The sequence below is a fragment of the Myiozetetes cayanensis genome, unplaced genomic scaffold (assembly GCF_022539395.1).
Source record: "Myiozetetes cayanensis isolate MyiCay16 unplaced genomic scaffold, myiCay2020 scf12, whole genome shotgun sequence".
Lineage (NCBI taxonomy): Eukaryota > Metazoa > Chordata > Aves > Passeriformes > Tyrannidae > Myiozetetes > Myiozetetes cayanensis.
Window position 1 is genome coordinate 25,514,892 of NW_026086826.1, and position 21,248 is coordinate 25,536,139.

Sequence of the window (21,248 nt, forward strand, 5' to 3'; positions counted from 1 at the left end):
CCTTCTGTTTCATACAGAGGTCACAGCTGTGCGGCTGCCAGCCCTTTAGCACAGCAGACTTTTCCACAAGCCCAGCCACACTGGAAGCGGGGGTGATTTATCCAAGCCCCCCGCTTGGCAGAGGGCAGCTGGGAGCTCTCCACGTCTGTGCCAGCCCCAGGCAGCACTTCCTGCTTCCCTCACAAACCTCTTAGTCCCGGGTTAATTAATTGTCATCAAATAACCTGCATGGCCACAGCTGGGACAGCAGCTTCACCTTCACCCTGGTTTGTCTGTGCGGTTCTGGGCTCCGAAATGCAGCCCCAGAGTGGGGGCCTTGCTAGGAGAGGTGGGGTGTCTTGATAGGAGAGGGGGCCTTGATAGGAAAGGAGAGGATCTTGGTGTGCGGGGTCTTGAGGAGAGGAGAGTTTTGATAGGAAAGGAGAGGTCTCAATAGGAGGGGGGTGTGGTCTCAGTATGATAGGAGATAGGAAAGGGTCTCTCGATAAGAGAAGGGTCTTGATAGGAGAGGAGGTCTCTGTAAGAGAGGGTATCTCAATAGGAGAGGAGGGGACTCAATAGGAGAAGAGTTCTGAATAAGAGAGGTGGTCTGGAGAGGGGGTCTCCAAGAGGAGAGGGGATCTTGGTAGAAGTGGAGTCTTGATAGGAGGAGGGTCTCAACAGGAGAGGAAGGGTCTCAACAGGGGAGTCTCTCAATAAGAGAGGGGTCTGGGCAGCAGCAGGGTCTCACAAGCATGGCCCTTTTTGTTTAGCTGGGGAGGGCGTTCTGTGCAATGACTGCACATGGCCCAAAGGATGAGCTTTGAGGCTGCTTGCTGGGATTTACCCACTTAATGCCCCTACCAGGCTCTGGAAATGCTGCTAACCATGGACACTGATCTCGGGAGTTGAAATTTCCTGTACTTTGCAGCATCTTCCCATCGCCCCCAGGGGCTTGCAATAGCTGTGTGCCAGTGGGCACCGACGGGAATCCTCCATAGGGTGGCCCTTTACAGCATGGTGGTCTGGCTGGGAGAGGCTGGCAGGCAGAAGCTCTGGGATCTGCTGGAACAGATGTTTCTGTGCCATAATAAAAGGTTAAATATTTTAATAAGCATTAGCCACATGTTGAAGGTAAAATGAGCTGCTTGCTTTCACTTTTTCTTTTTTTTTTTTTTCTGTATGCAAATGAACTGGAAGCTTATTAGCGAGATGAGAGGCTGGAACCTAATTAGCAGCAGGACAAGGGAGCTGTGCTGGAGCTGAGTCAGCGAGTGTGAGAATCCCTGCCATCGCTGCCTGCCGCTGCCAAACCGCCCCAAAAACCAGGAGAACTGGGCAAAATCCATGTGTTTTTGGAAGGGTCGGGGGGAGATCAGCTTCACTTGTGGTCTTGTCTGGACACAGCCCACGTGGGTCACACCAAAACCACCTTCCTGACTTTGTTCTTCATGATGGCTGCGTGGCAGCTGGGATTTTGCAGTTTCCAAGTATATATTGAATATCTGGGGGCAGTGCCACCAACCCGGGTGTCGATGGACAGAGCAGGACTGAGGTGTTTGTAGTGTGATCTCGTTGTGCCACTGCCGGGTGCGGCGGGGGCAGTCCCTGTGGAATTTGTTTCAGTGAGTATTTGCTTCTGATTATGTGTCTTTTTTCATTCTGAAGAATCATTTTCCTACAAAGAAAACAAACGGGAAAAAAAACCTTAAAAAAATTAGGGGAACTTCTTCCTTTTTTTTTTTTTTTTTTTTTTTTAAACAGATAATCTTTATTTTCTTGCATCCTTTTTCCTGTCACCATTTCCTTGCTCTGAGTTCCTTCAAGCAGAGCAAAGACCAAGCCTGCCCCAGCGGTGCAGCAGGGCCTGCCCGCCCTGCGAGGGAGAGGCGAGGGGACTCGGACTCGGACGCTGCTCGGAATAAGAAGCTGCCAATAAACCCCTCTTGTAATTTGCACCTTCGGAAGGCGACAGCAGCCGTGCGGCCCCTTCGTTCATTTGCATTTTTAATTAGCTGTTCTCTCCCCGCGCCCCTCAGCTGACCTGCTCGGGGCCAGCGATGACTGAAGGCAACCGGGGTTCATTCTGGGGCTGAACGAAGTGGTTTTGGTGGCTGGGTGAGGCGGCAAGGCAGTGACGACGTTCCTCTTTTATTTTTTCTTTTTTCCTGTTTTCTGATCTATATTTCTTCCACTTGGTCTTGGTCCAGCCCTGCCTCCGTGCCATCCATCTGCCCCTTCCTCTGGGCTCCTTCCTTACCATCCTCCTCCTCTCCCAGCACCGAGACCCGGCTCATAGTCTGTGGGTTCCCTCTTCCCAGGAAACCCTCAGCACTGGCAGCAAACAGGATTCCACAATTCCTCTATAAAGCTATTAAAAGTCTACCTCATTAGCAATAATTAAAAGGTGTAGCACACATTCTCAATAGCTCATGCCTGCAGGCAGGGTAATTTATTTTATTATTTTATGTTATTACTTTGGGTTGGGGTTATTTTATTTAATTTTATCTTATGTTTATTTTACTTTGTTTTTGTATCTTATTTTATTTATTATTTTCTTTTATTGCATTGTAATTTTATATTATTAAAATTTATTTATTTTATTTCCTAGGCTCCTACACCCACCATGCCCAAAGGATGGGCAGCATCACCCATCTACCCCATCCCCATGGTGCTGGCAGAGGAGGGACACGGGGACAGCCATCACCTCCCATCCACCAGAGGAGGGGGTGGGGGGTGCTGCCTGCATCCATGGCACAATAAAGTATTTAACTACAAAGCAGAATTACTCCAAAGACTGATGGGCTGACTTGTGAGACCCACTCACATTTATGGAGGTCGTAAGTTATAGATTCCATGTGAACTGGAGGAAAACATAACCCTCGGCTTTTATAGACGAAACTTCTGCCGTATATTAAATTCTCCAGCAAACGGACGGGGCTTTACAACCAACTGTAACTTCAACGTCTCCCAACCCCTCGGTTAGTTGGAAGGGATTATTAATAGCCAGCGTCTGCATGGCCAGCCCTCACCGTTTGCCCCGGTGACGGTGGTGGTGGCTCTGGGCTCTCGGTGTGGGGATACCAGCCCGGGAATGCCGACAGCTGCCTGTGGAGGGGAAAAGACCTGCCGGAGACATTGCACTGGTCAGGACATGCCCCGGGGAGCGCTTTGAAGAGACCTGGAGCGCCCCAGGGCATTGGCAGGTCGCCAAGTCATTGGTTTCTGCTCACCAAAAGCCTTTTGAAACTTCTGTTGTGGGTATCTGTGGGACTCGGTGCATGCCATGTCTTTCTCCTCGTTCCAGTTTTTGGTCTGAAGTATCATAATGTGAAACGGAAAAAATGCATAAGCATACCCTCGGGGTTTGCTCTCACCCAGAGAGCAAACGCTTTTTTTTTTGTTACCCAAATGCAGGGAAATAGTTGGGGGGGGGGAGAAATCCTATAGGTGAGTGACAGGAGGAGAAGGAAAAGGTGTGGATGCAGACAGGGGGAAGGGGATAGCAAGGAAAAGGCAAACAATCCAGTTTGCATCCTGGGGGTTTGGTTTCTCTTTGAGCTACGAGCAGGCCAGCGAGGGGTAATGGGGAGGGGGGATGCCCTTTTCCCACCTTAAAATCATCTTTTTTTTACAGAGAGGGGGACAAACTTGAGCTGGGAGAGGCGCAACATGCTAAAACCTACCCTGGCACCCACAGGATGTGTGCCAGGACCCCCCGGCCCAAAGAGCATCCCATCAACCCCCTCCCATCATCCCCACCTGCCACCCGCCTTTTTGGGGCGATTCTCTCACCGGGGCCCGATGAGACTTAGCATTTCTCTTTTCGGAGCTGGGCTGAGCGTTTATTAGAACTAAACAGCTGGGAGCACGATGATATTTAAACTGGTATTAGGAGAGCACCGGCGGAGGGTGATAATTCCTGGGGCGGTCTGGAAGCGCGGCGGCCGGGGAGCTCCTGGGGTCTCCTGCCGGAGAGCGATACAGTTAATTTGCAGCCGGAGCTGGAGGCTGGCCCGTGCTGATATTGCCGTGTTATTTAGAAGAGAAAGGTCAGGCTGGAGATTGAATAATCATTGACAAGAAATCCATGGGGGAGCGGGGCGGCAGCTCCAGGCGAGACGCAGCATCCCTGTGCTGACTTCCCAGGGGGATTCTTTCATCTGCTCTGGTCCCTGTGGGGTGTCGGAGGTGTTTGTGGCAGGGATCCTGCCCCCGCCTTCTCCAGCTTGGGGAATCACGGCCACCCCATCCAACTGCCCCCTTTTCCACCTAATACCTCTGTCTCCGGGGACATGGCAGAGCTGTCCTGGTTTTCATCCTACGCACAGGCTCTTTTTTAAATTGCAAATTACTTTTAAATTTAAAATTGCTTTTTTTGCCAGAAACGCTTTCAATTTTTTTTTTTTTTTTAACTAAAACCTCCCAGGAAAACAGAACGAGCTACAAAGCCTTCCTGCTCCCCAGCCCTGGGTGTGATAAGGAAAATCTCCATTCTAGATTTTTTTGAAAGATGTGCACTAAACAAGTCCAACAAAGCAGTGAACCAGCAATGACAATGAAAGCTTGGAAATGGTTTTTTTTCATGGACAAATCCACGAATGACTCACCTCCTCCAGGGAAATTGAGGCACAGTGGGAGGCACCAGGGATGCTGCACCTCAGGGAGCATCCCAAACAACATCCCTCTGGCTCCCATGCTCATGCCACCAGGAGTAGGACTCTTTGCTCACTCCCCTGTTGCACCCCAAAACCTTCCCACCCCCTCAACCCCATGAAGAAGGCACCCAAAATATCTTGCTTTCCTCTTTTTTCTCCCAAAAAATACACCAGGTTTGGTTTCTTTTTTTTTTTTTGATTTTTTTTTTTTTTGCAACAAAAGAAACTATTTATTTGGAATATGCATTACCAGTACAAATCAGGAAACTGTAAAACCTACACCTTGTTAGTATCGTCATAGAACATAAAAGTCTCAATTGGGATCAGAAAGACAGAGGCCTTTTTTTTCTCTTTACAGAAGCAGAAAAGCTTAAAGTTTCAAAACCAGGTCGGAATAGAGAGTCTTTTTTTTTTTTCAAGGGTTTTTCTTTTTTCTTTTTTTTAATATTTGAAATCCATTAGGAAGAGAAAATAAAAAAAAAAAAAAGATGGGGAAAAAAATAGAAAAGAAAAAGCAACTCTGAACTGGATCATCTTTACAAGGGATAGAAAGGGCTTTGCAAGAACAAGAAAAGCAAACCGACAAAACCACCCCCCTAGGCAATGTCTGATTTATATCATCTTAATAATAATAAAATAATAATAATAATAAAGGTGTATGAAAACAAAAGGACTCCAGGAAACCTTGGGATTAAAAGTAACACCCCAAACCCTAAACTGTTCAGTGATGTGAAAAGCTCAGGTTTTTTGGGGAGGAGTGGGGGAACTTCAGAAAACTAAAGTGATGCCAAATGGCATCTTCCTTAGCACTTCTCCTTGAATCTCATGCCACAGCCACCGAGATTTCAGGCTGTATGTGGGAGCTTTTGGGCCATGTCCCACCATGGGTGGGACTGCATTGCCCTGCTCCTTGTCCCTCTCCCTTCTCAGCACACTGGTGCAGCCAAAGTTGAGGGCCAGGCTGCAAGACCCTATTCTCAGCAAGGTCCATAGGCAAAAGGAGGCTGGAACCTTCCTTGCTCTGAATCCCTCAGTTTTGGGCCAAGGGGGATACTGGGATTCAGGGCAGAGCATATGGGCATCTACACATTTTAGGGAGGATTCAAGACCTTTCATCACTTCCAGGCAGCTCAGCAACACCCAGAGCATGGAGACCCACTGGGGTTCAAGCACCTGACTCTGCGTCTCCTCTCTGAAACTCCTCGGAGTTCCATCTCTCTTCAGACATAATCCCACCACTCAGCTCCAGGGCAGCAACAGAAGGATATTCTGGAGCTGGGAGTTGAAGCGAGTGGGGAGAAGAGGAACACCCCCCAAAAAACACCAGCATCACTTTTCACATCACTCTGGTCACAGCTCAAAAGCGCAGGGGAAGTGGCAAGGCCATCGTCTTGGACAGGTCAAAATAAACTCAGCATCATCATCAAAGCCCCCCCCCCCCCAATTAATGCCAAAAAAATAATATAAAAGGTCATTTCTGGGTCTCAACGTTAAGAAACATAAAGTGTTAGACTGTACCTATTAATGCTCACTATTCCAACCATTTTTTTCTTTTTAAAGTTTTACAAAATGAATTACCGTCACTTTTTAAACATTGTGTAAGAAGAAATGAGTGTGCACAACTCTACACTTTTCTAGCATTCTTGAACTAATTCACAAATGCAAGAAAATGAAAAAAAAAAACAAACCATGGGAAAAAACAAACAAACAAACAAAAAGGAAGATGAATGTAGGTAGTTTGATGTTATAAACTATACAGGAATGAAGCGCTTGTTGCCACAGAAAGAACAGGGACAGGACCTTCCCCCTGTTCAGTTTTGCGTGCTAAGAGGGTAATTTTTTATTCTTTTATTATAAACACTATTAAATTCCGACTGCGTTTTTGGTTTTTTTTTTCTCCTTTATCTGAATATACAAGAACATTCATTATCAAATGTTCATTATCATCAATACTACAAAGAACGAGACACAAATCGCAAGAAACAATGGAAAATGTTAATAAAGCTGAAAGAATCGTTGAGTTTTTTTTTTGTAATTTTTTAAATTTTTTTTTTTTGTTTCTGCAGGGTGTTTTTTTTTTTTCTCTTTTTTTTTCTTTTTGTTTTGTTTTGTTTTTTTTGGTATCGAAGTCAGGTTTTTCTGGGCAGAAAAAAAAATAATAATAAAAAAAGAAGAAGAAGAAAAAAACCCACAACACTCAGGGCTGCAGTAGGGGAGGAGAATGGGGAGGAGAAACAAAACCCAAAAATAAAAAAAGCAAAGAAAAAGGCAAGCAAGCAGCTATGCCAATGCAAACTGGAAGGACCAACCGGGGGATCCAGGAGGTGATTTGCAAAGTACCATGGAGGAGGGAGTGCCTGGCCCAGGCAGGGGGTGGCACGGGCAGGGGGACAGGCAGGAGGGGCAGCGGCTGCAGGGCAGGGGAAGGCAGCCCTGGCATGGGCTGGCTCTGGCAAGCAGGTGGTTTCAGCTCAGTCCCAGTTGGTTCTCAGGAGGGACTGTGGCATTCCTGCAGGCATGGCACTGCTGCTGCTCCAGAGAACAGACCTGACCCAGTCCCACGTCCCTGAAATGCTTTGTCAGAACTGTTTTGTGTAAAACAAGCTGGAAGTGGACAAAAGGTAGCACCGAGGGAGGCCATGGGAGGAGGAGGAATGCAGGAAGGTGCAGGGCTGGGGAAGGTGAGCAGTACCCACCTGTCCTTGCACGGAAACACCTTCTCGGAGCACTTAACAGAGCTGGGAGGCAGCCCTAAACCTCGCATGTTGCATCCCACTCTGCCATAGGGTCCCCATCCCCAGCAAGGATGTGAAAGCAGCAGGAAGTGTCTCACTGTTGGACACTTAAAAGCCCCTGCGCTGCAAGATGACAGTGTGTCAGAGCTGTGGGTGCACCAATGCTGTGCCCTGAAAGCCAAAAACCATTATTTTTTTCCAACAGAAGGGTGGAAATTTTTTGGTAGAGTTTTAAACAGTTCTTGCTTAACGCTGCTCTGTGCTGGCAGTTCCCACCTCAAGACCAGCACAAGCAGGGTGGGCATGGACATTCAAAAGCATGAGATGCAGCCAAGAGGTATTGGAATCCATCACAAGGTGCCAGGCATGCTGCACCACCAGTCCCCATGACACCCAGGGTCTTGCTGCAGGCTGGCTCAGCTTCCTTGTGCCCGCTGGAAGAACCAACGGCCAAAAGTACCACCCTGGCACAGAGCTTAGCCCAGGGAAACTGGTGCTGCCTCTCCCTGCTTTTCCATGAAAGCCATGTCCTCCCAAGCATCAACCACCTGAAGGGGCGTTTCAGCAGGATGAAGCCTTGATTACCAGCCATCATTGCCTGTCCAAATAGTGGATCAGAAAAGCTGGGCAGAAAATCCCATAGTTTCTCCTGTGGTCACTGTTCAGAGTAACTCTTGGGATAAAACCAGCCCTTTCACAGCAGAAAGACATCCCCAAGGGAGGCATCCACTCATCCTTGAGGGCTTCACCCTCAAGCAAACCTGTGGCACTGTAACCAAAAGCATCCAACATGCTCAGCCCACCACATACAGCCTCTGGGATCCTGCTGCCTGTCCCTCACTGCCAGCTTGGCAGGGCTTTGGGAATGCAAAGGGTGGCACGAACCTCTGCAGGTCCTGCCCACACTGGGGAACCCATTTCCTCCTCTCCCACACTGTGGCACACTCCTGGAAACATGAGTCAGCACCCTGTGACACTCTCCTCACCAGGAAAAGTCCACCACCAGCCCTAGGTGCTGTGGGAAAACTGCATCGACTATCCATGCCTGATCCCGCACACTTCCACAGAGGTGCTCAGCAATTTGTTATCAGCGATGGCCATTTCTCACCTGTTTCTGCCTCCTTTCCTGGCTCATCCAGCTCACAGCAGCCAGTGGGATGTGTGGCACCTACTGGAAATGAAGGGGAGCACACTGGCTCCTTCTACGTGCACAGGGGCTGTGCCCACCTGCCCTGTCACCGCGGTGCCTGAGGGACAGCTCACCGAGGCAGGGCTGGGCACGGGAGGCAATGCTGGGGGCCAGCAGAGATAAGGTGGCAGCAGGCCTGCGGTGGCGATTCCTATGGAGAGGTAGCACGAGAGAGGGGGGTGAAGGGGCTGCCTGCCAGTGAGGGAGTGAGACGTGACTGAGGGATGTTCGTGGCTCCTCAGAAAGACACCGAGTGTGAGGCTGTACACTGGTCTGGGGTTGGTTTGTGTGGTGGATTTTTGTTTTTCCTCCTTAAAATCCTTCTACCTGTTGACATATCCTTCGGAGTGAAAGGGTGAGGGGGAGGGAGTGGTGTTGTGGCGGTGGTGAGGAGGGGGAAGAGTGGCTTCTACCCAGAAAAGAAAGGGAAGAGAGTATAAAGAAGTGTCCAGATTGGCTGAAAAAAGCATCCCGACGAAGAGAAGAGAAGAGAAGGAGTCTTCTTGTGTGTGCTGATTGGGTTCACCTCCAGTCTGACTGCTGCGGTGTTAGGAGAGGCCCCTTCCCCTCCCGCCCCCGCCGGGGCTGGCTCAGCCAGGGATGCAATTTGCTGGGAGATCAGTTGGAGGTATCAGAGTGAACGCTGCCAGGGCCTTCTGTGGGGGAGGTCACCGACGATGGGGTAGTAGCGTCTTGCCAACCTCCATTAGCCTGTGGGAAGGGAGACACGGAGACATCAATCACCCAATGGTATGGCACACATGGCCCTACCCAAGTCACCCATCCACCTCAGAACCAATGTATGAGGCAAATATTTCCCATCTGGCTCTCCCCTCCCACTCCATCCATAGGGATGTGGCCAGAAACAATTCTGTTGCAAAGAGGGGTTTTGATAAACTGCAAGTGCTCATAGAATGTCCGTCCCTTAAAAGAAAACTATTTCTCAAAAAAACCCTGAGCTCTTGCTGCTTGGGTTTTCTTTTACCCCCAAATATGACCTTTCCCCATATGGAAGGAGGAAAATAGCAAACATCTCACTGGGATGTTTGGGACTGCTGAGCTGTGCCATGTCCCCCAGAATAGCTCCATGTCCCCACCTCCTTGAGGGAAGCCAAGCTACAGTGCAAGAGAGATGCCACCTGAGGGTTTGTACACCAAAGCATGGCAGAAAACTTGTTTCTTCTTCTGAAAACAGGTGCTGAGCTAAATTCTCTAGCCTCTTAAGAGCAGAGCTACTGGAGGGCCCTGGCTGCTGCAGGCAGGAGCAAGTGGTGCACAGAAGCTGCTCCTCTGTGGCTGCCATCCCTTTGGAGAGGAGCAGATGTCACACTCAACCTCCTCTGCTCACTGTGACATTGATTCAGTGCTTGGCTAATTAATCCTTCCCAAGCGCTGTCCAAGCTCCAGCTGGCAGCAGTTGCTGTCCCGCTTTAGCAGGTTAGCAAACCCCACCCCACCTTGGGTGCAAGTGTGAAACCAGACTGTGCACAAGCACTACCAGCCCTGTGAACCCCTCGCCTGCAGAGACCCCATGCCCACTGCCCCCACCAGCTTGCACCCACACCTGGGCCCCAGCCCACCGTTCCCTGTGCTCCCTGAGATGCAATATCCACCCTTACATGTCTTGGACTGCTGCAAGAGGCAGCAATTACTGTAGATTATCAGCCCGACAATGACAGGCCGCGTAAAGAGAGACACAGAGCCAACTCCACCACCCCGAGACTGGCATATTCAAGTACACTTAGGACATTAATAGCAATTTACGTGCCATCAGTGAGAGAGAACCACAATAGCTGTGCTGGCAGCCTCTTATTACCAAGCCTGTTATTTGTTGGAGTTACAAGCTATAATCACAACAGAAACTTTCAAAACCCTTATCTTCTGTGACGCACCAAATCTATTTCAGAGCTGTAATTGCTATGTCACCGGAGAGTTTGCTGCTTAATGCACTCAGATGCCATTTAGTGTTTGCAGGGTCATTACGGCGAGCAGGAGGGGGGAGAGCAGAGGGGGCCGTGTGGAGCAGGGCTCCGTCCCTATTGTGCTCAACTATTTTTAGTGAGGCTTTTGCATGCCAGTCACGGCTGGAAGGATCGAGAGGGAGAGCGTCTTGCAGGCAGTCACTGCAGTGTCTCGATGTTTAGCACCCCTATCCCCAAAATGCTGGGAAGCCCCATGGCACTCCAGTCTGGGAGTCAGCCTTCCTGTGTTGCAGGAGTTTGTGTGGTTGAACACCACCTTGGTCACATCCAGTGGGAAGTCAAGAGAATGCTGGGGAGAGACCTTCACAGACCCCACACCCTCCTGCTCAGCCAAACTGGGAAGGCCAGAAAGTACAAGTAAAGCAATGGAAAGGAGGCCCCAAGGTTGGCCATGACATCTTGACACCATCCTTTGGTATGGACAAGCCCTCTATAAGGAGGCCAGATCCTCCCCTGGGCAGAGGGCACGTAGACACCATCCCCCCTCATTCAATGGAGTTCACTCCACCTCCGCATGGATCAAGTCACATGCAAGATGCATCCAAGTCCACCCAGATGGCTCTGCCTCTTTCTGAATCATGGAGATCCCTTGGGATCTGAGTGTACTAAATCGCCTGGGATCTCCCTGAAAGATAAGGGAGTCTTTCGAGGAGGCTGCTGCTCCTTGTAGATCCTCTAAGAAGTGTCTGCACACAGCTGTGACTTCCTCAGGAGGGGCAGAAACCAAAGACAGAGCAATGATCTCCAAGACATCTTTTCAGATGTCCCCTTCTGATGCCAAAAAACAGGCAAGGCCTTGGTGACTGTCCAAGTCTGGAGCCCTGGTGATGGATTGCTGAAGCAACTGGTTTTGGTGCCCATTTCCACAGGTCTCAGTATTTTTGTCACCTCCAGCAAGTCTGGCTGGCTCCCTGCCCAGGCCTCCTACGTGGGGCTGGGAGAGGACTTTCTGCCAATTTTTAAAAGTGCCTTCTGCTTAGCACAGAGGCTGTCTCGGCATCCCACCTTCTGTGACCAAATGCCTGTCCCACCATCGATGGCCCATGGTGTCAGGTCAGCCTGCAAACCAGATACTGGCAAGGCTGACAGAGCAGCCTTAAAGAGGTTTCAGACCTCTGAGCTTTTAAGAGTTTGTATCAGGGTCTTATTACACACCAGAGAATCCACCTTCGTCTGGACATCCCTTTCCAAGGATCACAGCCAGGCATCCCTGGCCATTAGAACACACCAAGGCATCTCTGATGGATGGAGCTTGGGCACTGAAGCCCTGCCAGACCAAATTCCACACCCCAGCTGGTGGTTATGACCATGAACCATAGCTTGACCCTGATGGTGAACCGCAGCTTGCTGAGGAGCAGAGCAACAACTTTCTTCCCATGGCTCAAATTCTTAGAGCAAAAGGTCTGAGCCCAAGTGAGGAGCTCTCAACTCCTACAGGTATCAGTGCCTGGTGATCCTTGCTGACAAGAGTGGATCCAAAACTCTCATCACACCCACCACCACCATCCCTGTCACACACACTACTCTGTAAACAGGCACACCTCTGCACAGCAGTGGTTTTAAGTCAAAAACCTCACACTCTGATGAACTTAAAAACAGTCTCTCATTTTAGACTTTTGAAAGATCTATAAATTAAACTAAAGTCCAAAAAGAAATCTCTGAAAAGGCTATTCTTTAAGATGACTACAGTTCACTCATTCACTAGTATGTGGGGGAACTAGAACACTGTGGATTTACAGCCATGGGACAGTGGCAGGAAGGGCAATGTTATGGGATGGGACCCTCCACAGAGGACTACAGCAATAAAGATCCAACTTCTACTCGAGCCCAACAGAACCTGAGCATCTAAATGTTTTGAAATCCCTAGACTCAGGGACCTCCTGGGTACACAGGTGAAGCCCTGCAACACTGTCCACAGAGCCCAGACACGTAAAAACCCTCACTTAATGGTGCAAAACCCTACACCTCAAAGTTTGCCAAAAGGGCTGGCTCAGGCCCCAAACACCCCCTCCTTTCAGATGGGAGGGGGGGGTCTTTCCTTCCTCTCAGTGTGACCTGAGCCTGGGTATCCTCGAGGCAGCTCCGGCCTCTACCACCCCTCCATCGCCAGGAGCATCCCCATCCCTTGCTGGGACTGGTGCTGACTGATGCTGTCTCCACCTGTGGAGGAGAAGGAATCCATTCTCCCTCTGCCTCAGCCCTCCCTGCGGGTCACGGGGATGGCGATGGCTGGGACACTGCCCATTATCCTGCTAATGATGCAGAACTGACTCCAGTCCTTTCCGCCCTGCAGAGTGGCCTGTCAGCCATCGAGCAGCAGAGCCACGGAAGGAGCTGGGCTTTGGGTAGATTCCTCTTCTCAGCTGTCACGACTTACACGCATTTAAAAATTCATCCTCTATCAAGGAAGGCAAACCCCAAGCATTGTGTCCCTTGCCAAGGTTTCCAGTGGTGGAGCCGGGCAACCTGCCGCTGCCTTCCTGGCACTGACAGGCTCGGGGGATGACTTAAGCTCAGCCCCGTGCAGACATCATTGTGACAAGGCTCTTGACTAGGTTTTGGCTCATCTCCTTTCAGCAGCTCACGGGGATGCTCGGGTGACGTGGGGACGGCAGCTTTCTGTGTCACAATCAGCTTTCCTCTGAATTCTGCTGCCCTTCCTTGGCATTAAAGGGTTCAGGGAGAGTCAGGGAAGCCCTGCCTGCCGTGAGCCAGTGCAGCCACTCTGACTGCACTGAGGAGTTCCCCAGGACCTTGCCCAGGACCATTGCTTCCAAGAGGGCAGCCACACGTCAGAGTGGACAAACGGGGATCAATGGACCTCACTGGGTGGGAAGACATTAAGTGACGATAAAAGCTCCAGGATGGAGCTTTTGTCCTGTATCCCCAGGATACAGGGGAAACAAAACATTTCGGGACAGAGAGACAACCCAGAAGATGCCTCCCAAACTATCTGCTTAGCTCTGGACTCCCTGTCTCATTCCCCGTGACTACCACAGCTTTATGGGGAAATGAGCAGTCACCCACAAACCTGTGCCATAAACCCTTTTGCCACCCTGCTTGTCTCTTAAGAACATCCAGTGCAGGCCAATGTGGGCTTCTGTCCTCCCTGAAAACCGGCCTGAGGAGACATGAGGTGCATGTGGAAAGCACAGGGGGAAACAATGAGTTCCTGTCATGCTCAGCTCAGCAGTTCCCAGTGCTGCTCGTGGGAATACTAGTTCTCCCATTACCACAGTCAGAAACACCAGTCCATGTTTTTTGGTCCCATTTGGCTTTCAAGTTTCCACTCTCTCTTTCTTCTCCTCTCCCCTGCTGTACCCTCCCTGCCTTGTAATCCTTGGCAGGAACTTCCCTCCCCCTCCAAAATTTTGGCTTAACCCAGGCCACTGTTATTTTCCAAGCCAACTGCAACTGTAATCAGCTCAGCCTCTTTCCTTGGGGGTATTTTAATTTATACAAAAGTATCATCTCTTATCATGATCAGCCTGCGATTCATTTACTCTCCAAGTATTAAAAAGCCAGAAAGGGAATAAATTCAGCGCATGGAGAAATTAATGTGGAACGATAGGCTCTTTCATGTGGCATTTCCAAGCGCCGTTTTTGCAAGGGGTTTATGTAATGAGACATAATTATCTGCACATGTTCAATTACATTACTTCACAAATCCTCCCTGCCTCTGCCTCCTGGACGTCAAGCTGCCCACTAAGCCCTGGTGCCTGCAGGAGAGGGGAGTACAGCCCCCCGTCCCACTGTACCCCTTTCCCTTCACCCCCTCCCCACACCGGCAGTGGCCATCACACAATGATGGCCCAAAGATGGTCAGATGCCAGATTGCCACAAATGGCACAAGCCTGGCCAGCAGGGTGATGGGACTGGACAGTGCACCTTACGGGGGTCTTGGCTGCAGGACCACTATCCCACCCAGAGGATCATCACCTCCCTTCCCAGCTCAAGACCACCCCATTTCGACCTTCAGCCTCCTGGATGGTGACCGTGGCAGCCTGTTATGTCCAGGGTCAGCTGCCCCCTCGTCTGTGCCACCCCGGACACCGCTGCCACCACCCACTTGACGCTCACAGCCTCCTTTTCCAGGTTGCCCTCCTCTCCCAGCTTGCTGTCACCGCCACTGAGATGGTGGACGATTGATCTGAGAAATGAAGTTGGACTGCTGTCCCGAATCTACACTGGGTTCTCCTTGTGTGTGTCTGATCGATTTCCCCCTGTGCGACACAGCTTGTCGCTACGAATTTTCATGCTAGTCAGAACCCGCCAGCGCACCCAAGAACAAGGAGAAGATGCTCCAGAGACTGCCCTCCCCCTTGCATCCTCCCCCAGCCTGGCTGGGTGAGGTTTTCTTGGGTTGACATTGGTTGGCTCTGTGGGGTTTTTTCTCCTTTCATTTGTGACCGTTACTGCCGCCAACCCCATCGCCACCGCGCCTTTGGATGCCAGCCAGGGATGCGTTATTTTTAGATGGTCGCTCAAGGATTGGCCCTCTGCACAGAGCCACCTCTGGACCAGGGCATTCGCGGTGACATTCCCCACCGTGGTTACATGAGGTGTCACCTGTTTAGCAGCTCCTCTCGGCCGAGCACATGTGGCCGCAGGTGCCAGGCGAACGCTGATCGGCTCTGACAGTCCTAGACGCCAGCTGCCTGCACAAAGCCTGCCCCGTCGCCACTTTTTTTGTGGGCAAAGCTCTGCCGTTGGCGTGACTGATACAGAAGCAATAAACTAGGTGACCGTAAAAGCAAAGACAAGTCCGACTAAGTGGCATTCTGAGCCCTATGGCTTTGAAATAATTGGTAGTGAGAGAACAAGTTAAAAAAACGACCCAAAAAAACAAGAACCCGAGCCTATTTTTTTTTCTTACACTGATGCCCTGCGGACTATACATCTGACTTGCCGCGAGTCCGTCACTGTATCCTCCTGTCTGGCTGATAACATGGCGAAGGGTATCCACCTAAACAGACCAACAACAACAAAGACACAAATTAGAGTGAATGAAAGGTTAGTGGCCAAAGCCACTTCCGTTGATCTTTGGCAAGATAAAACAGTAACAAGAATAATCATCATGATAATCCTCATAATAAAAACAAAGGCATATATTCAAAGAGGGGTAAAAGAGAGCTGCAGTTGGTCTTGTGGAGAGAGATGAGACAGAGGACTGCTCCTGCCTCCCTCACCATCCCTTGCCTGCCCCAGTGGCCCTGTCATGCTCTCCTTGGTCCCAAGTCTTTCGAGAAAAAGAGTGGAGAGGGAGAACAGCGTGGCAAGCGTGGAGTGGGATCTTCTGGAGCACATCATTGCGGCCAGCTCCATCATCATGCTCAAGTTCCTACTCCTACCCCCTTCCACCCTTGACCCCAAGCACTGGAAGCTCACAGCAACGGAAGGAGATCCTTTGGAGTTGGCTGAGCGCCTTCACTGCAGAGGGCCCAGAGAGGAAATATACCTACCATGGCAAAGGCACCAGCTGCTCTCCTCCAGGTGCCCTGCTCCTCTCCCTTCACTGCCCCCAGCCCAGCCCCAGCTGTGGTATGTGTGGTGAGCACGTCTCATCACCCACGGATGACACGTGTGCTCCACATTCAACACCATCAGGGAGCAGCCTTGACTTGAGAGCTCTCCTTGCCCAATGCATAAGTGTCCAAGTGGCTGTCGTCTCTAAACACAGAAAAGAGCCTTAGATGCCAGAGAGGGGACTCATGGCATATCTGGACATCAGACGGGAGGTGAGAGATCTGAGTGAGATCCTGGTTATTTTAAATTTTTTATTTTTGCCCCAAGCATGGGTTGACGTTCCAGGAACGCTGCTCAAAGTTCCCTTGCTCTCTCCTGTTTGCGTGTGCATGAGTGGTATGAGTGCCTGTGCTTTGGGGAGGTGGGGAGATGGTGAAGGGTGGCTTTTAATTACAAAAAAATAAATTAAAAAAAATTTAGCTATGTATTTGAACATTTACTGCCTTTTAGGAGATACCTGGTTTGGCATCAAAGGAGTCATGGAAGCCTTTTAAAATGAGACACCAGTCCAAACATCTGACCCCTTCCCTTGAAAGAATAAAGCACGCAGATCCTAAACCTCGGCTGTTTTTGTTTGACTTTTGTCTATTCTCCTACACCTTCTTTCCTCCTAGTACGACTATCAAGCCAGAGCCAAATGCATTCACAAAGTGTGGGCAAGTCTCCTCAAGACCATGGTTGTTGGTTTGGTTGGGCATTTGGTTTTAGTTTCTTTTGGATTGATTTTTTTTTTTTGATGGTTGTTTCTGTCGCTTTTTTTGGTCGGTCGGTTTTTCGGTTTGGTTTGCCTTTTTTAAGTGTTGGTTGGTTCATTTGTGCTGGTTGAGATTTGCTCTTTTCAGACGGGAGGGAGAAGTGCCAATACAATCAAAGGCTCCTCCAATACTAATGCATTCACTGGCAGTACATCGGATGGGTCCCTACCTGTGACTGCACGTTGGCTCCAACCTGGGCCCCTTGGTAAGAATCCCCATTGAGAGACTGCACGCTCATGAACAAATCTCCAGAGTTTGACATGTTAAAAGAACTGGAAGAACCTGGAAAGGAAAGAGTGAGGCACCTGAATCACAGAAAGGAAAAAGATCCACCCCATGACTCTCAGCCAAGAGGAAGGAACAACATGCAAAGCAACCACAAAAACAAAACAGTCAGGTTAGTAGTATAAAGAACAGAGCAAGCAAAAAAAAAAGGATGCACTCCTGAGGTTATTCAAAGCCACATGTTGTTACAGCTCAATGCCAAGAACATTCTTCAACTGCTCCTCAGCTGGAGGAGGGATTCTTCATGCTTTTGACTGAGACAAACAAAATACAGCCTGGAGGACTCGGACAGCCCTTTCCCTTCATTTCAGGGCATCAGAATCCTTCAGGCAGCTTCGAAAAATCTCAGTTGTTGGGGGTGTCCACCCAGAAGACTGCACTGGAGAATTACCCAGACAAGCTCGTTATCAGGAGCAGAAGCCTTTGCAGCGGGCAAACCAAGCCCACGCTGAGAAGCTCATACCAGGGTGGGTAATTCCACTCTGTGCTGCTCTCTGCAGGGTGCGCACATCCAGACCCCATCCAGTTTCACGGTTAGAGCTCCAGCTGAGCCACAGTGGGCTCTGTGAGGGAGCAGAGTGTGGAGTTTGCCTTCAGGACACTAGGAGCCCATCACTAGCGGGAACTGCAGCGCACCAGGAGCAAAGTCTTGCAAAAGTGTGAAGGCACCTGGGCTAGATTCCCAGTGCCCATGACATTGGTAAGTGTCTTTCATTGTGATGGGCCATGAGAGAACACAAAGTTGTTATGGCTTTCCTGGGCCAGCTGCCCCAGAGGGAATGAGCTCTGTAAGCAAATTCCCCACTGCATGGACATGCACCAGTTGCCAGTGTTACGCTAAAAAATGATAACTGGTGAAGACAACTGGGTGGGATTAGGAGAAGAAAAAAAAAAAAAAAAAAAAAAAGGAAAAAAACATCCTTTGCAGAAACAAGGTTTTCTGCTTCCAGCTTTGAGATATCTGAGCACCTCCTCAACCACTGAATGAGAAAAACAAACCCATCATGTAACTGGAAGGCAGGGAAGGAGGTAAGGGGGTTAAAAATAAATAAAAAGGTTTTATGGGATTATTTCAGAACTTATCGTGCAGATCAGCGCGTTAAGTGTGAGACAGCTCAACGTGCAAGGTTTGGTTATATACATGACGTTAGCCTTGGAAAGGAGAGACTTCAGGGGCCCAGGTCAGCTATGCTTTCAGCTCCAGTCCCAAATATACCCTCATCATCTACACTGCCACTTCCAGCTTGGAAGACTGGCAACCACAGTCCTGGTGGAATTGCCCAACTATGGCTCATGCGTATGCTCTGAGAAATGCCTGGCAATCCCCCTCCCCTTGCTGGAGAGGGGAAAAACACACTGGTCAGATCCCAGTTCTGTCCTGGAGGTGGACCAGGAAGGCTGTTCTAAAGGAAGCCACCTCTGAGAAAGGTCAGGAAGCAGGTGGGAGATCTATGCTGGAGACTTCATGTTCACTAGATTTTCTGCTGCTCTCTTGGTGACTGGCTCTTCTGTCAGGTGCTGGCAATTCTCAGAATTGAAGGAAAGCAGAAACATTGCCGCCAGATACAACGCCCAAGAGTGTCAAGAGAAAGACTTATCTTGAGCACAATGAGTCTTGGATCAGGACCCTCCCACCAGTGCCTGAAAAGAGTGAAGCCAGGAATAGCTCATTGTCTGTGCTCACTGTCAACCCTGCCCAACCTGTTCCAGAGAGCAATCCCACAGCGCTGCGTAAAATAACAGGGACTAGTCAGAAGGCAGCTGTAACCATCGCCTCCTCTGCTCAGCTGGCAAAGGGCTCCTGTCACTTCCCAACCTCTCAGGTTACTTGCTATTTTAAAGACAAAAAACCTAGGGAAATGAGCTGGCACACTGAGGACAGCCCACCCTGACAGTGCTCAACTTCAAGCATGAAGACAGGCATGTTTCACAAACATAAAGATGCTTCGACCCTATTATCTGAGTGATTGCTTTGAGCACTAGAATAAAAGCACAGGGCAGAAACACAGCTTTGTATTCCTGCAGAGGCTTAGAATCAAAAGACTCTGCAGCTACTGCTCACAAGAAGCAGAGAATATGCTCCTATTCTTCTCGGGTGAGCACAAACCTTTGAGATCGCACAAATAATCAGTGGCATAGCTGGGAAAAGGACTCTGGAATCCCTGAGCACCTGGCATGGCACTGCTATCACTCTGCCCCCAGCAAAGCAACATTTCATCCCACCTTCCCCCACCAAAAGAAAATTATAACAACAATAACAAATAAAAATGCCATAAACTTAACTGGTATTTTATTGAAACTTAACAAACCTGCCCATAAAATTGAGATTGGGAAGGAGGAAATAAAAATAAACAAACAGCCGCAAACTCTAGTTCTGAAGAGCGACAGTGTCTTGGAAATCATGAGGAGTGCTGGAAATGTCACTTACAAGATATACGCTGCTATTGGCAAGGGGTATTTTTACAATATATGTGCATATCTAAACGGTAAATATGTCTTGCCATTGATGTGGATGCAAAGATAAATATGCGCATACCAATGGCCCCGCACGTATGGATGCATTTGTATCAGAGCCGTAATTGCGGAGCCCTCTGTGCCGCCACGCTGCTGCTTCAGCACTCCAGTGTCTGCCTCCTCACCACGTCTGAAAATTACGACGGCCCAACATCTCAGAGACACGGCTAAGAGGAGCTGACACACTCGGGTGGGAGAGGGGGTGGGAACGAGAAGAGGCCTGAAAATTAAGGCTCAGGTATTCTCCAGGAATCCGAATCAAATCCTTTCACTAGAGGAGGCTCCGTTGTAAATCTAATCTGTCTCTCTGAAGGGTTCCACTCTGAACAAGCCGTGGGTCTTTGATGGTTGGGGGCTCCTCAGGAATTGAGAGGTAACAAATGAGAGAAGCTCGTCTTTGAGTTTGAAAAGGGCTCTGATGTTGGCATGGAAGTCCCTTGATGCCATTGTGTGTGGACTCAAAAACCTACTAGAAACCCCAATATTTTTTATGACTTGAAGCACTGTGAAGGAGGGTTTATCTTCAGCATACAGACAACTCATTAAACCCATCACCACCAAGACCTATCACCTTAGTACTGACTTTCTATCAGGCCAGCACCAGCTTTAAGAGTGCTGGGAATCTTTAAGCAAGCTATGGTTGTCAGATCTTACCCGTGGGTGAAGGCCTACATCAAAACAATGTATGTAAAGAGATTTCTTACATCCTTAATGCTTCTGATGAGCAAAATCCACTTCAGTTTTGTCTCCAATTCAAAAGTCTTCAAAAGTTTAACTGCTGGTATTTCTTGCACCACTTCTCCAGCTCTTCAGAAAGCTTCTTCTCCGGGTTCTGTAATGTCTTCTGTGTTCTGATGGTCTCAACTTCCAACTCAAATTTTCTGGGATCTCTTATAAGTCCTTTTCTCTAAAGTACCTGACAACTCAGACAGTATCAAGAACAAACACGACCAAAGCTGAAGTCAATGGCAATGACACACATGCATTGAGAGCACAGGATTTTTCCTTGTGTCTCTACTATGGCCAAAGATGAGGGAAGAACATGATGGACCACACAGCTTCTCAGCTGGACAAAGCCACTGAGTTTGAAAGTAGGTCTAAAAGCCAGGGATGATCCAGCAGGACACTTGTTCTTTTCCACTTGCCAACACTCTAGACAGTGAGGCCACGACCAGAACAGTCTCTGCTGAAGCAGGGTCCTCTCCAGCACTGTGTTTTGGATACAAATGGACAAAGGCAGAGAAGAAACAGCAAGACCTGTGCCTGATGAAGAACCTTTCCAGACAACAGCTTTGCAAGATTTTACAAAACAAAAATGTAAGCAGGAAAAAACCCCACAGCTCAGGACAATTTTGGCTGCTCTGCATGGAAGATTTCACTGGATGTCATCACCTGTGTGTGGCCCTTGAGGACTCTGGCTGGCAAAAGGGTCTGCCCAGTTAAAATAGCTTTCATTTGCCATGTGGTTTTTGTGCTGAGATTGTCCAGGCAATCAAAGTGAGGATGGGGAGTTGTTAGCCCAAATGAACCAGACATCTCAGCTTATTTGAACATCTGGCTGATAAAGCCCAATTGCATGTATTCACGATGAAAAGGTGTTTGACATTCAGGCCTGGGTGACTGAG

The 21,248-nt window shown here is 49.2% G+C and overlaps 1 protein-coding gene across 2 annotated transcripts in view; it reads right to left on the bottom strand.

The window, feature by feature from the left end:
- Positions 1-4,812: 4,812 nt before the first annotated feature.
- The window catches only part of PBX1 (PBX homeobox 1), a 129,861-nt gene continuing 113,425 nt past the window's right edge, over positions 4,813-21,248 (bottom strand). The window contains exons 7-9 of one of the 2 annotated variants that reach the window (XM_050307166.1): positions 16,994-17,106; positions 15,420-15,509; positions 4,813-9,272 (exon numbers count right to left, since the gene is read on the bottom strand). In XM_050307166.1, the coding sequence (XP_050163123.1) occupies positions 9,180-9,272; positions 15,420-15,509; positions 16,994-17,106 (296 nt within the window). In that variant the 3' untranslated portion in view covers positions 4,813-9,179. The remainder of the gene's footprint in view (positions 9,273-15,419; positions 15,510-16,993; positions 17,107-21,248) is intronic. The other variant, XM_050307167.1, reaches the window with a different exon arrangement.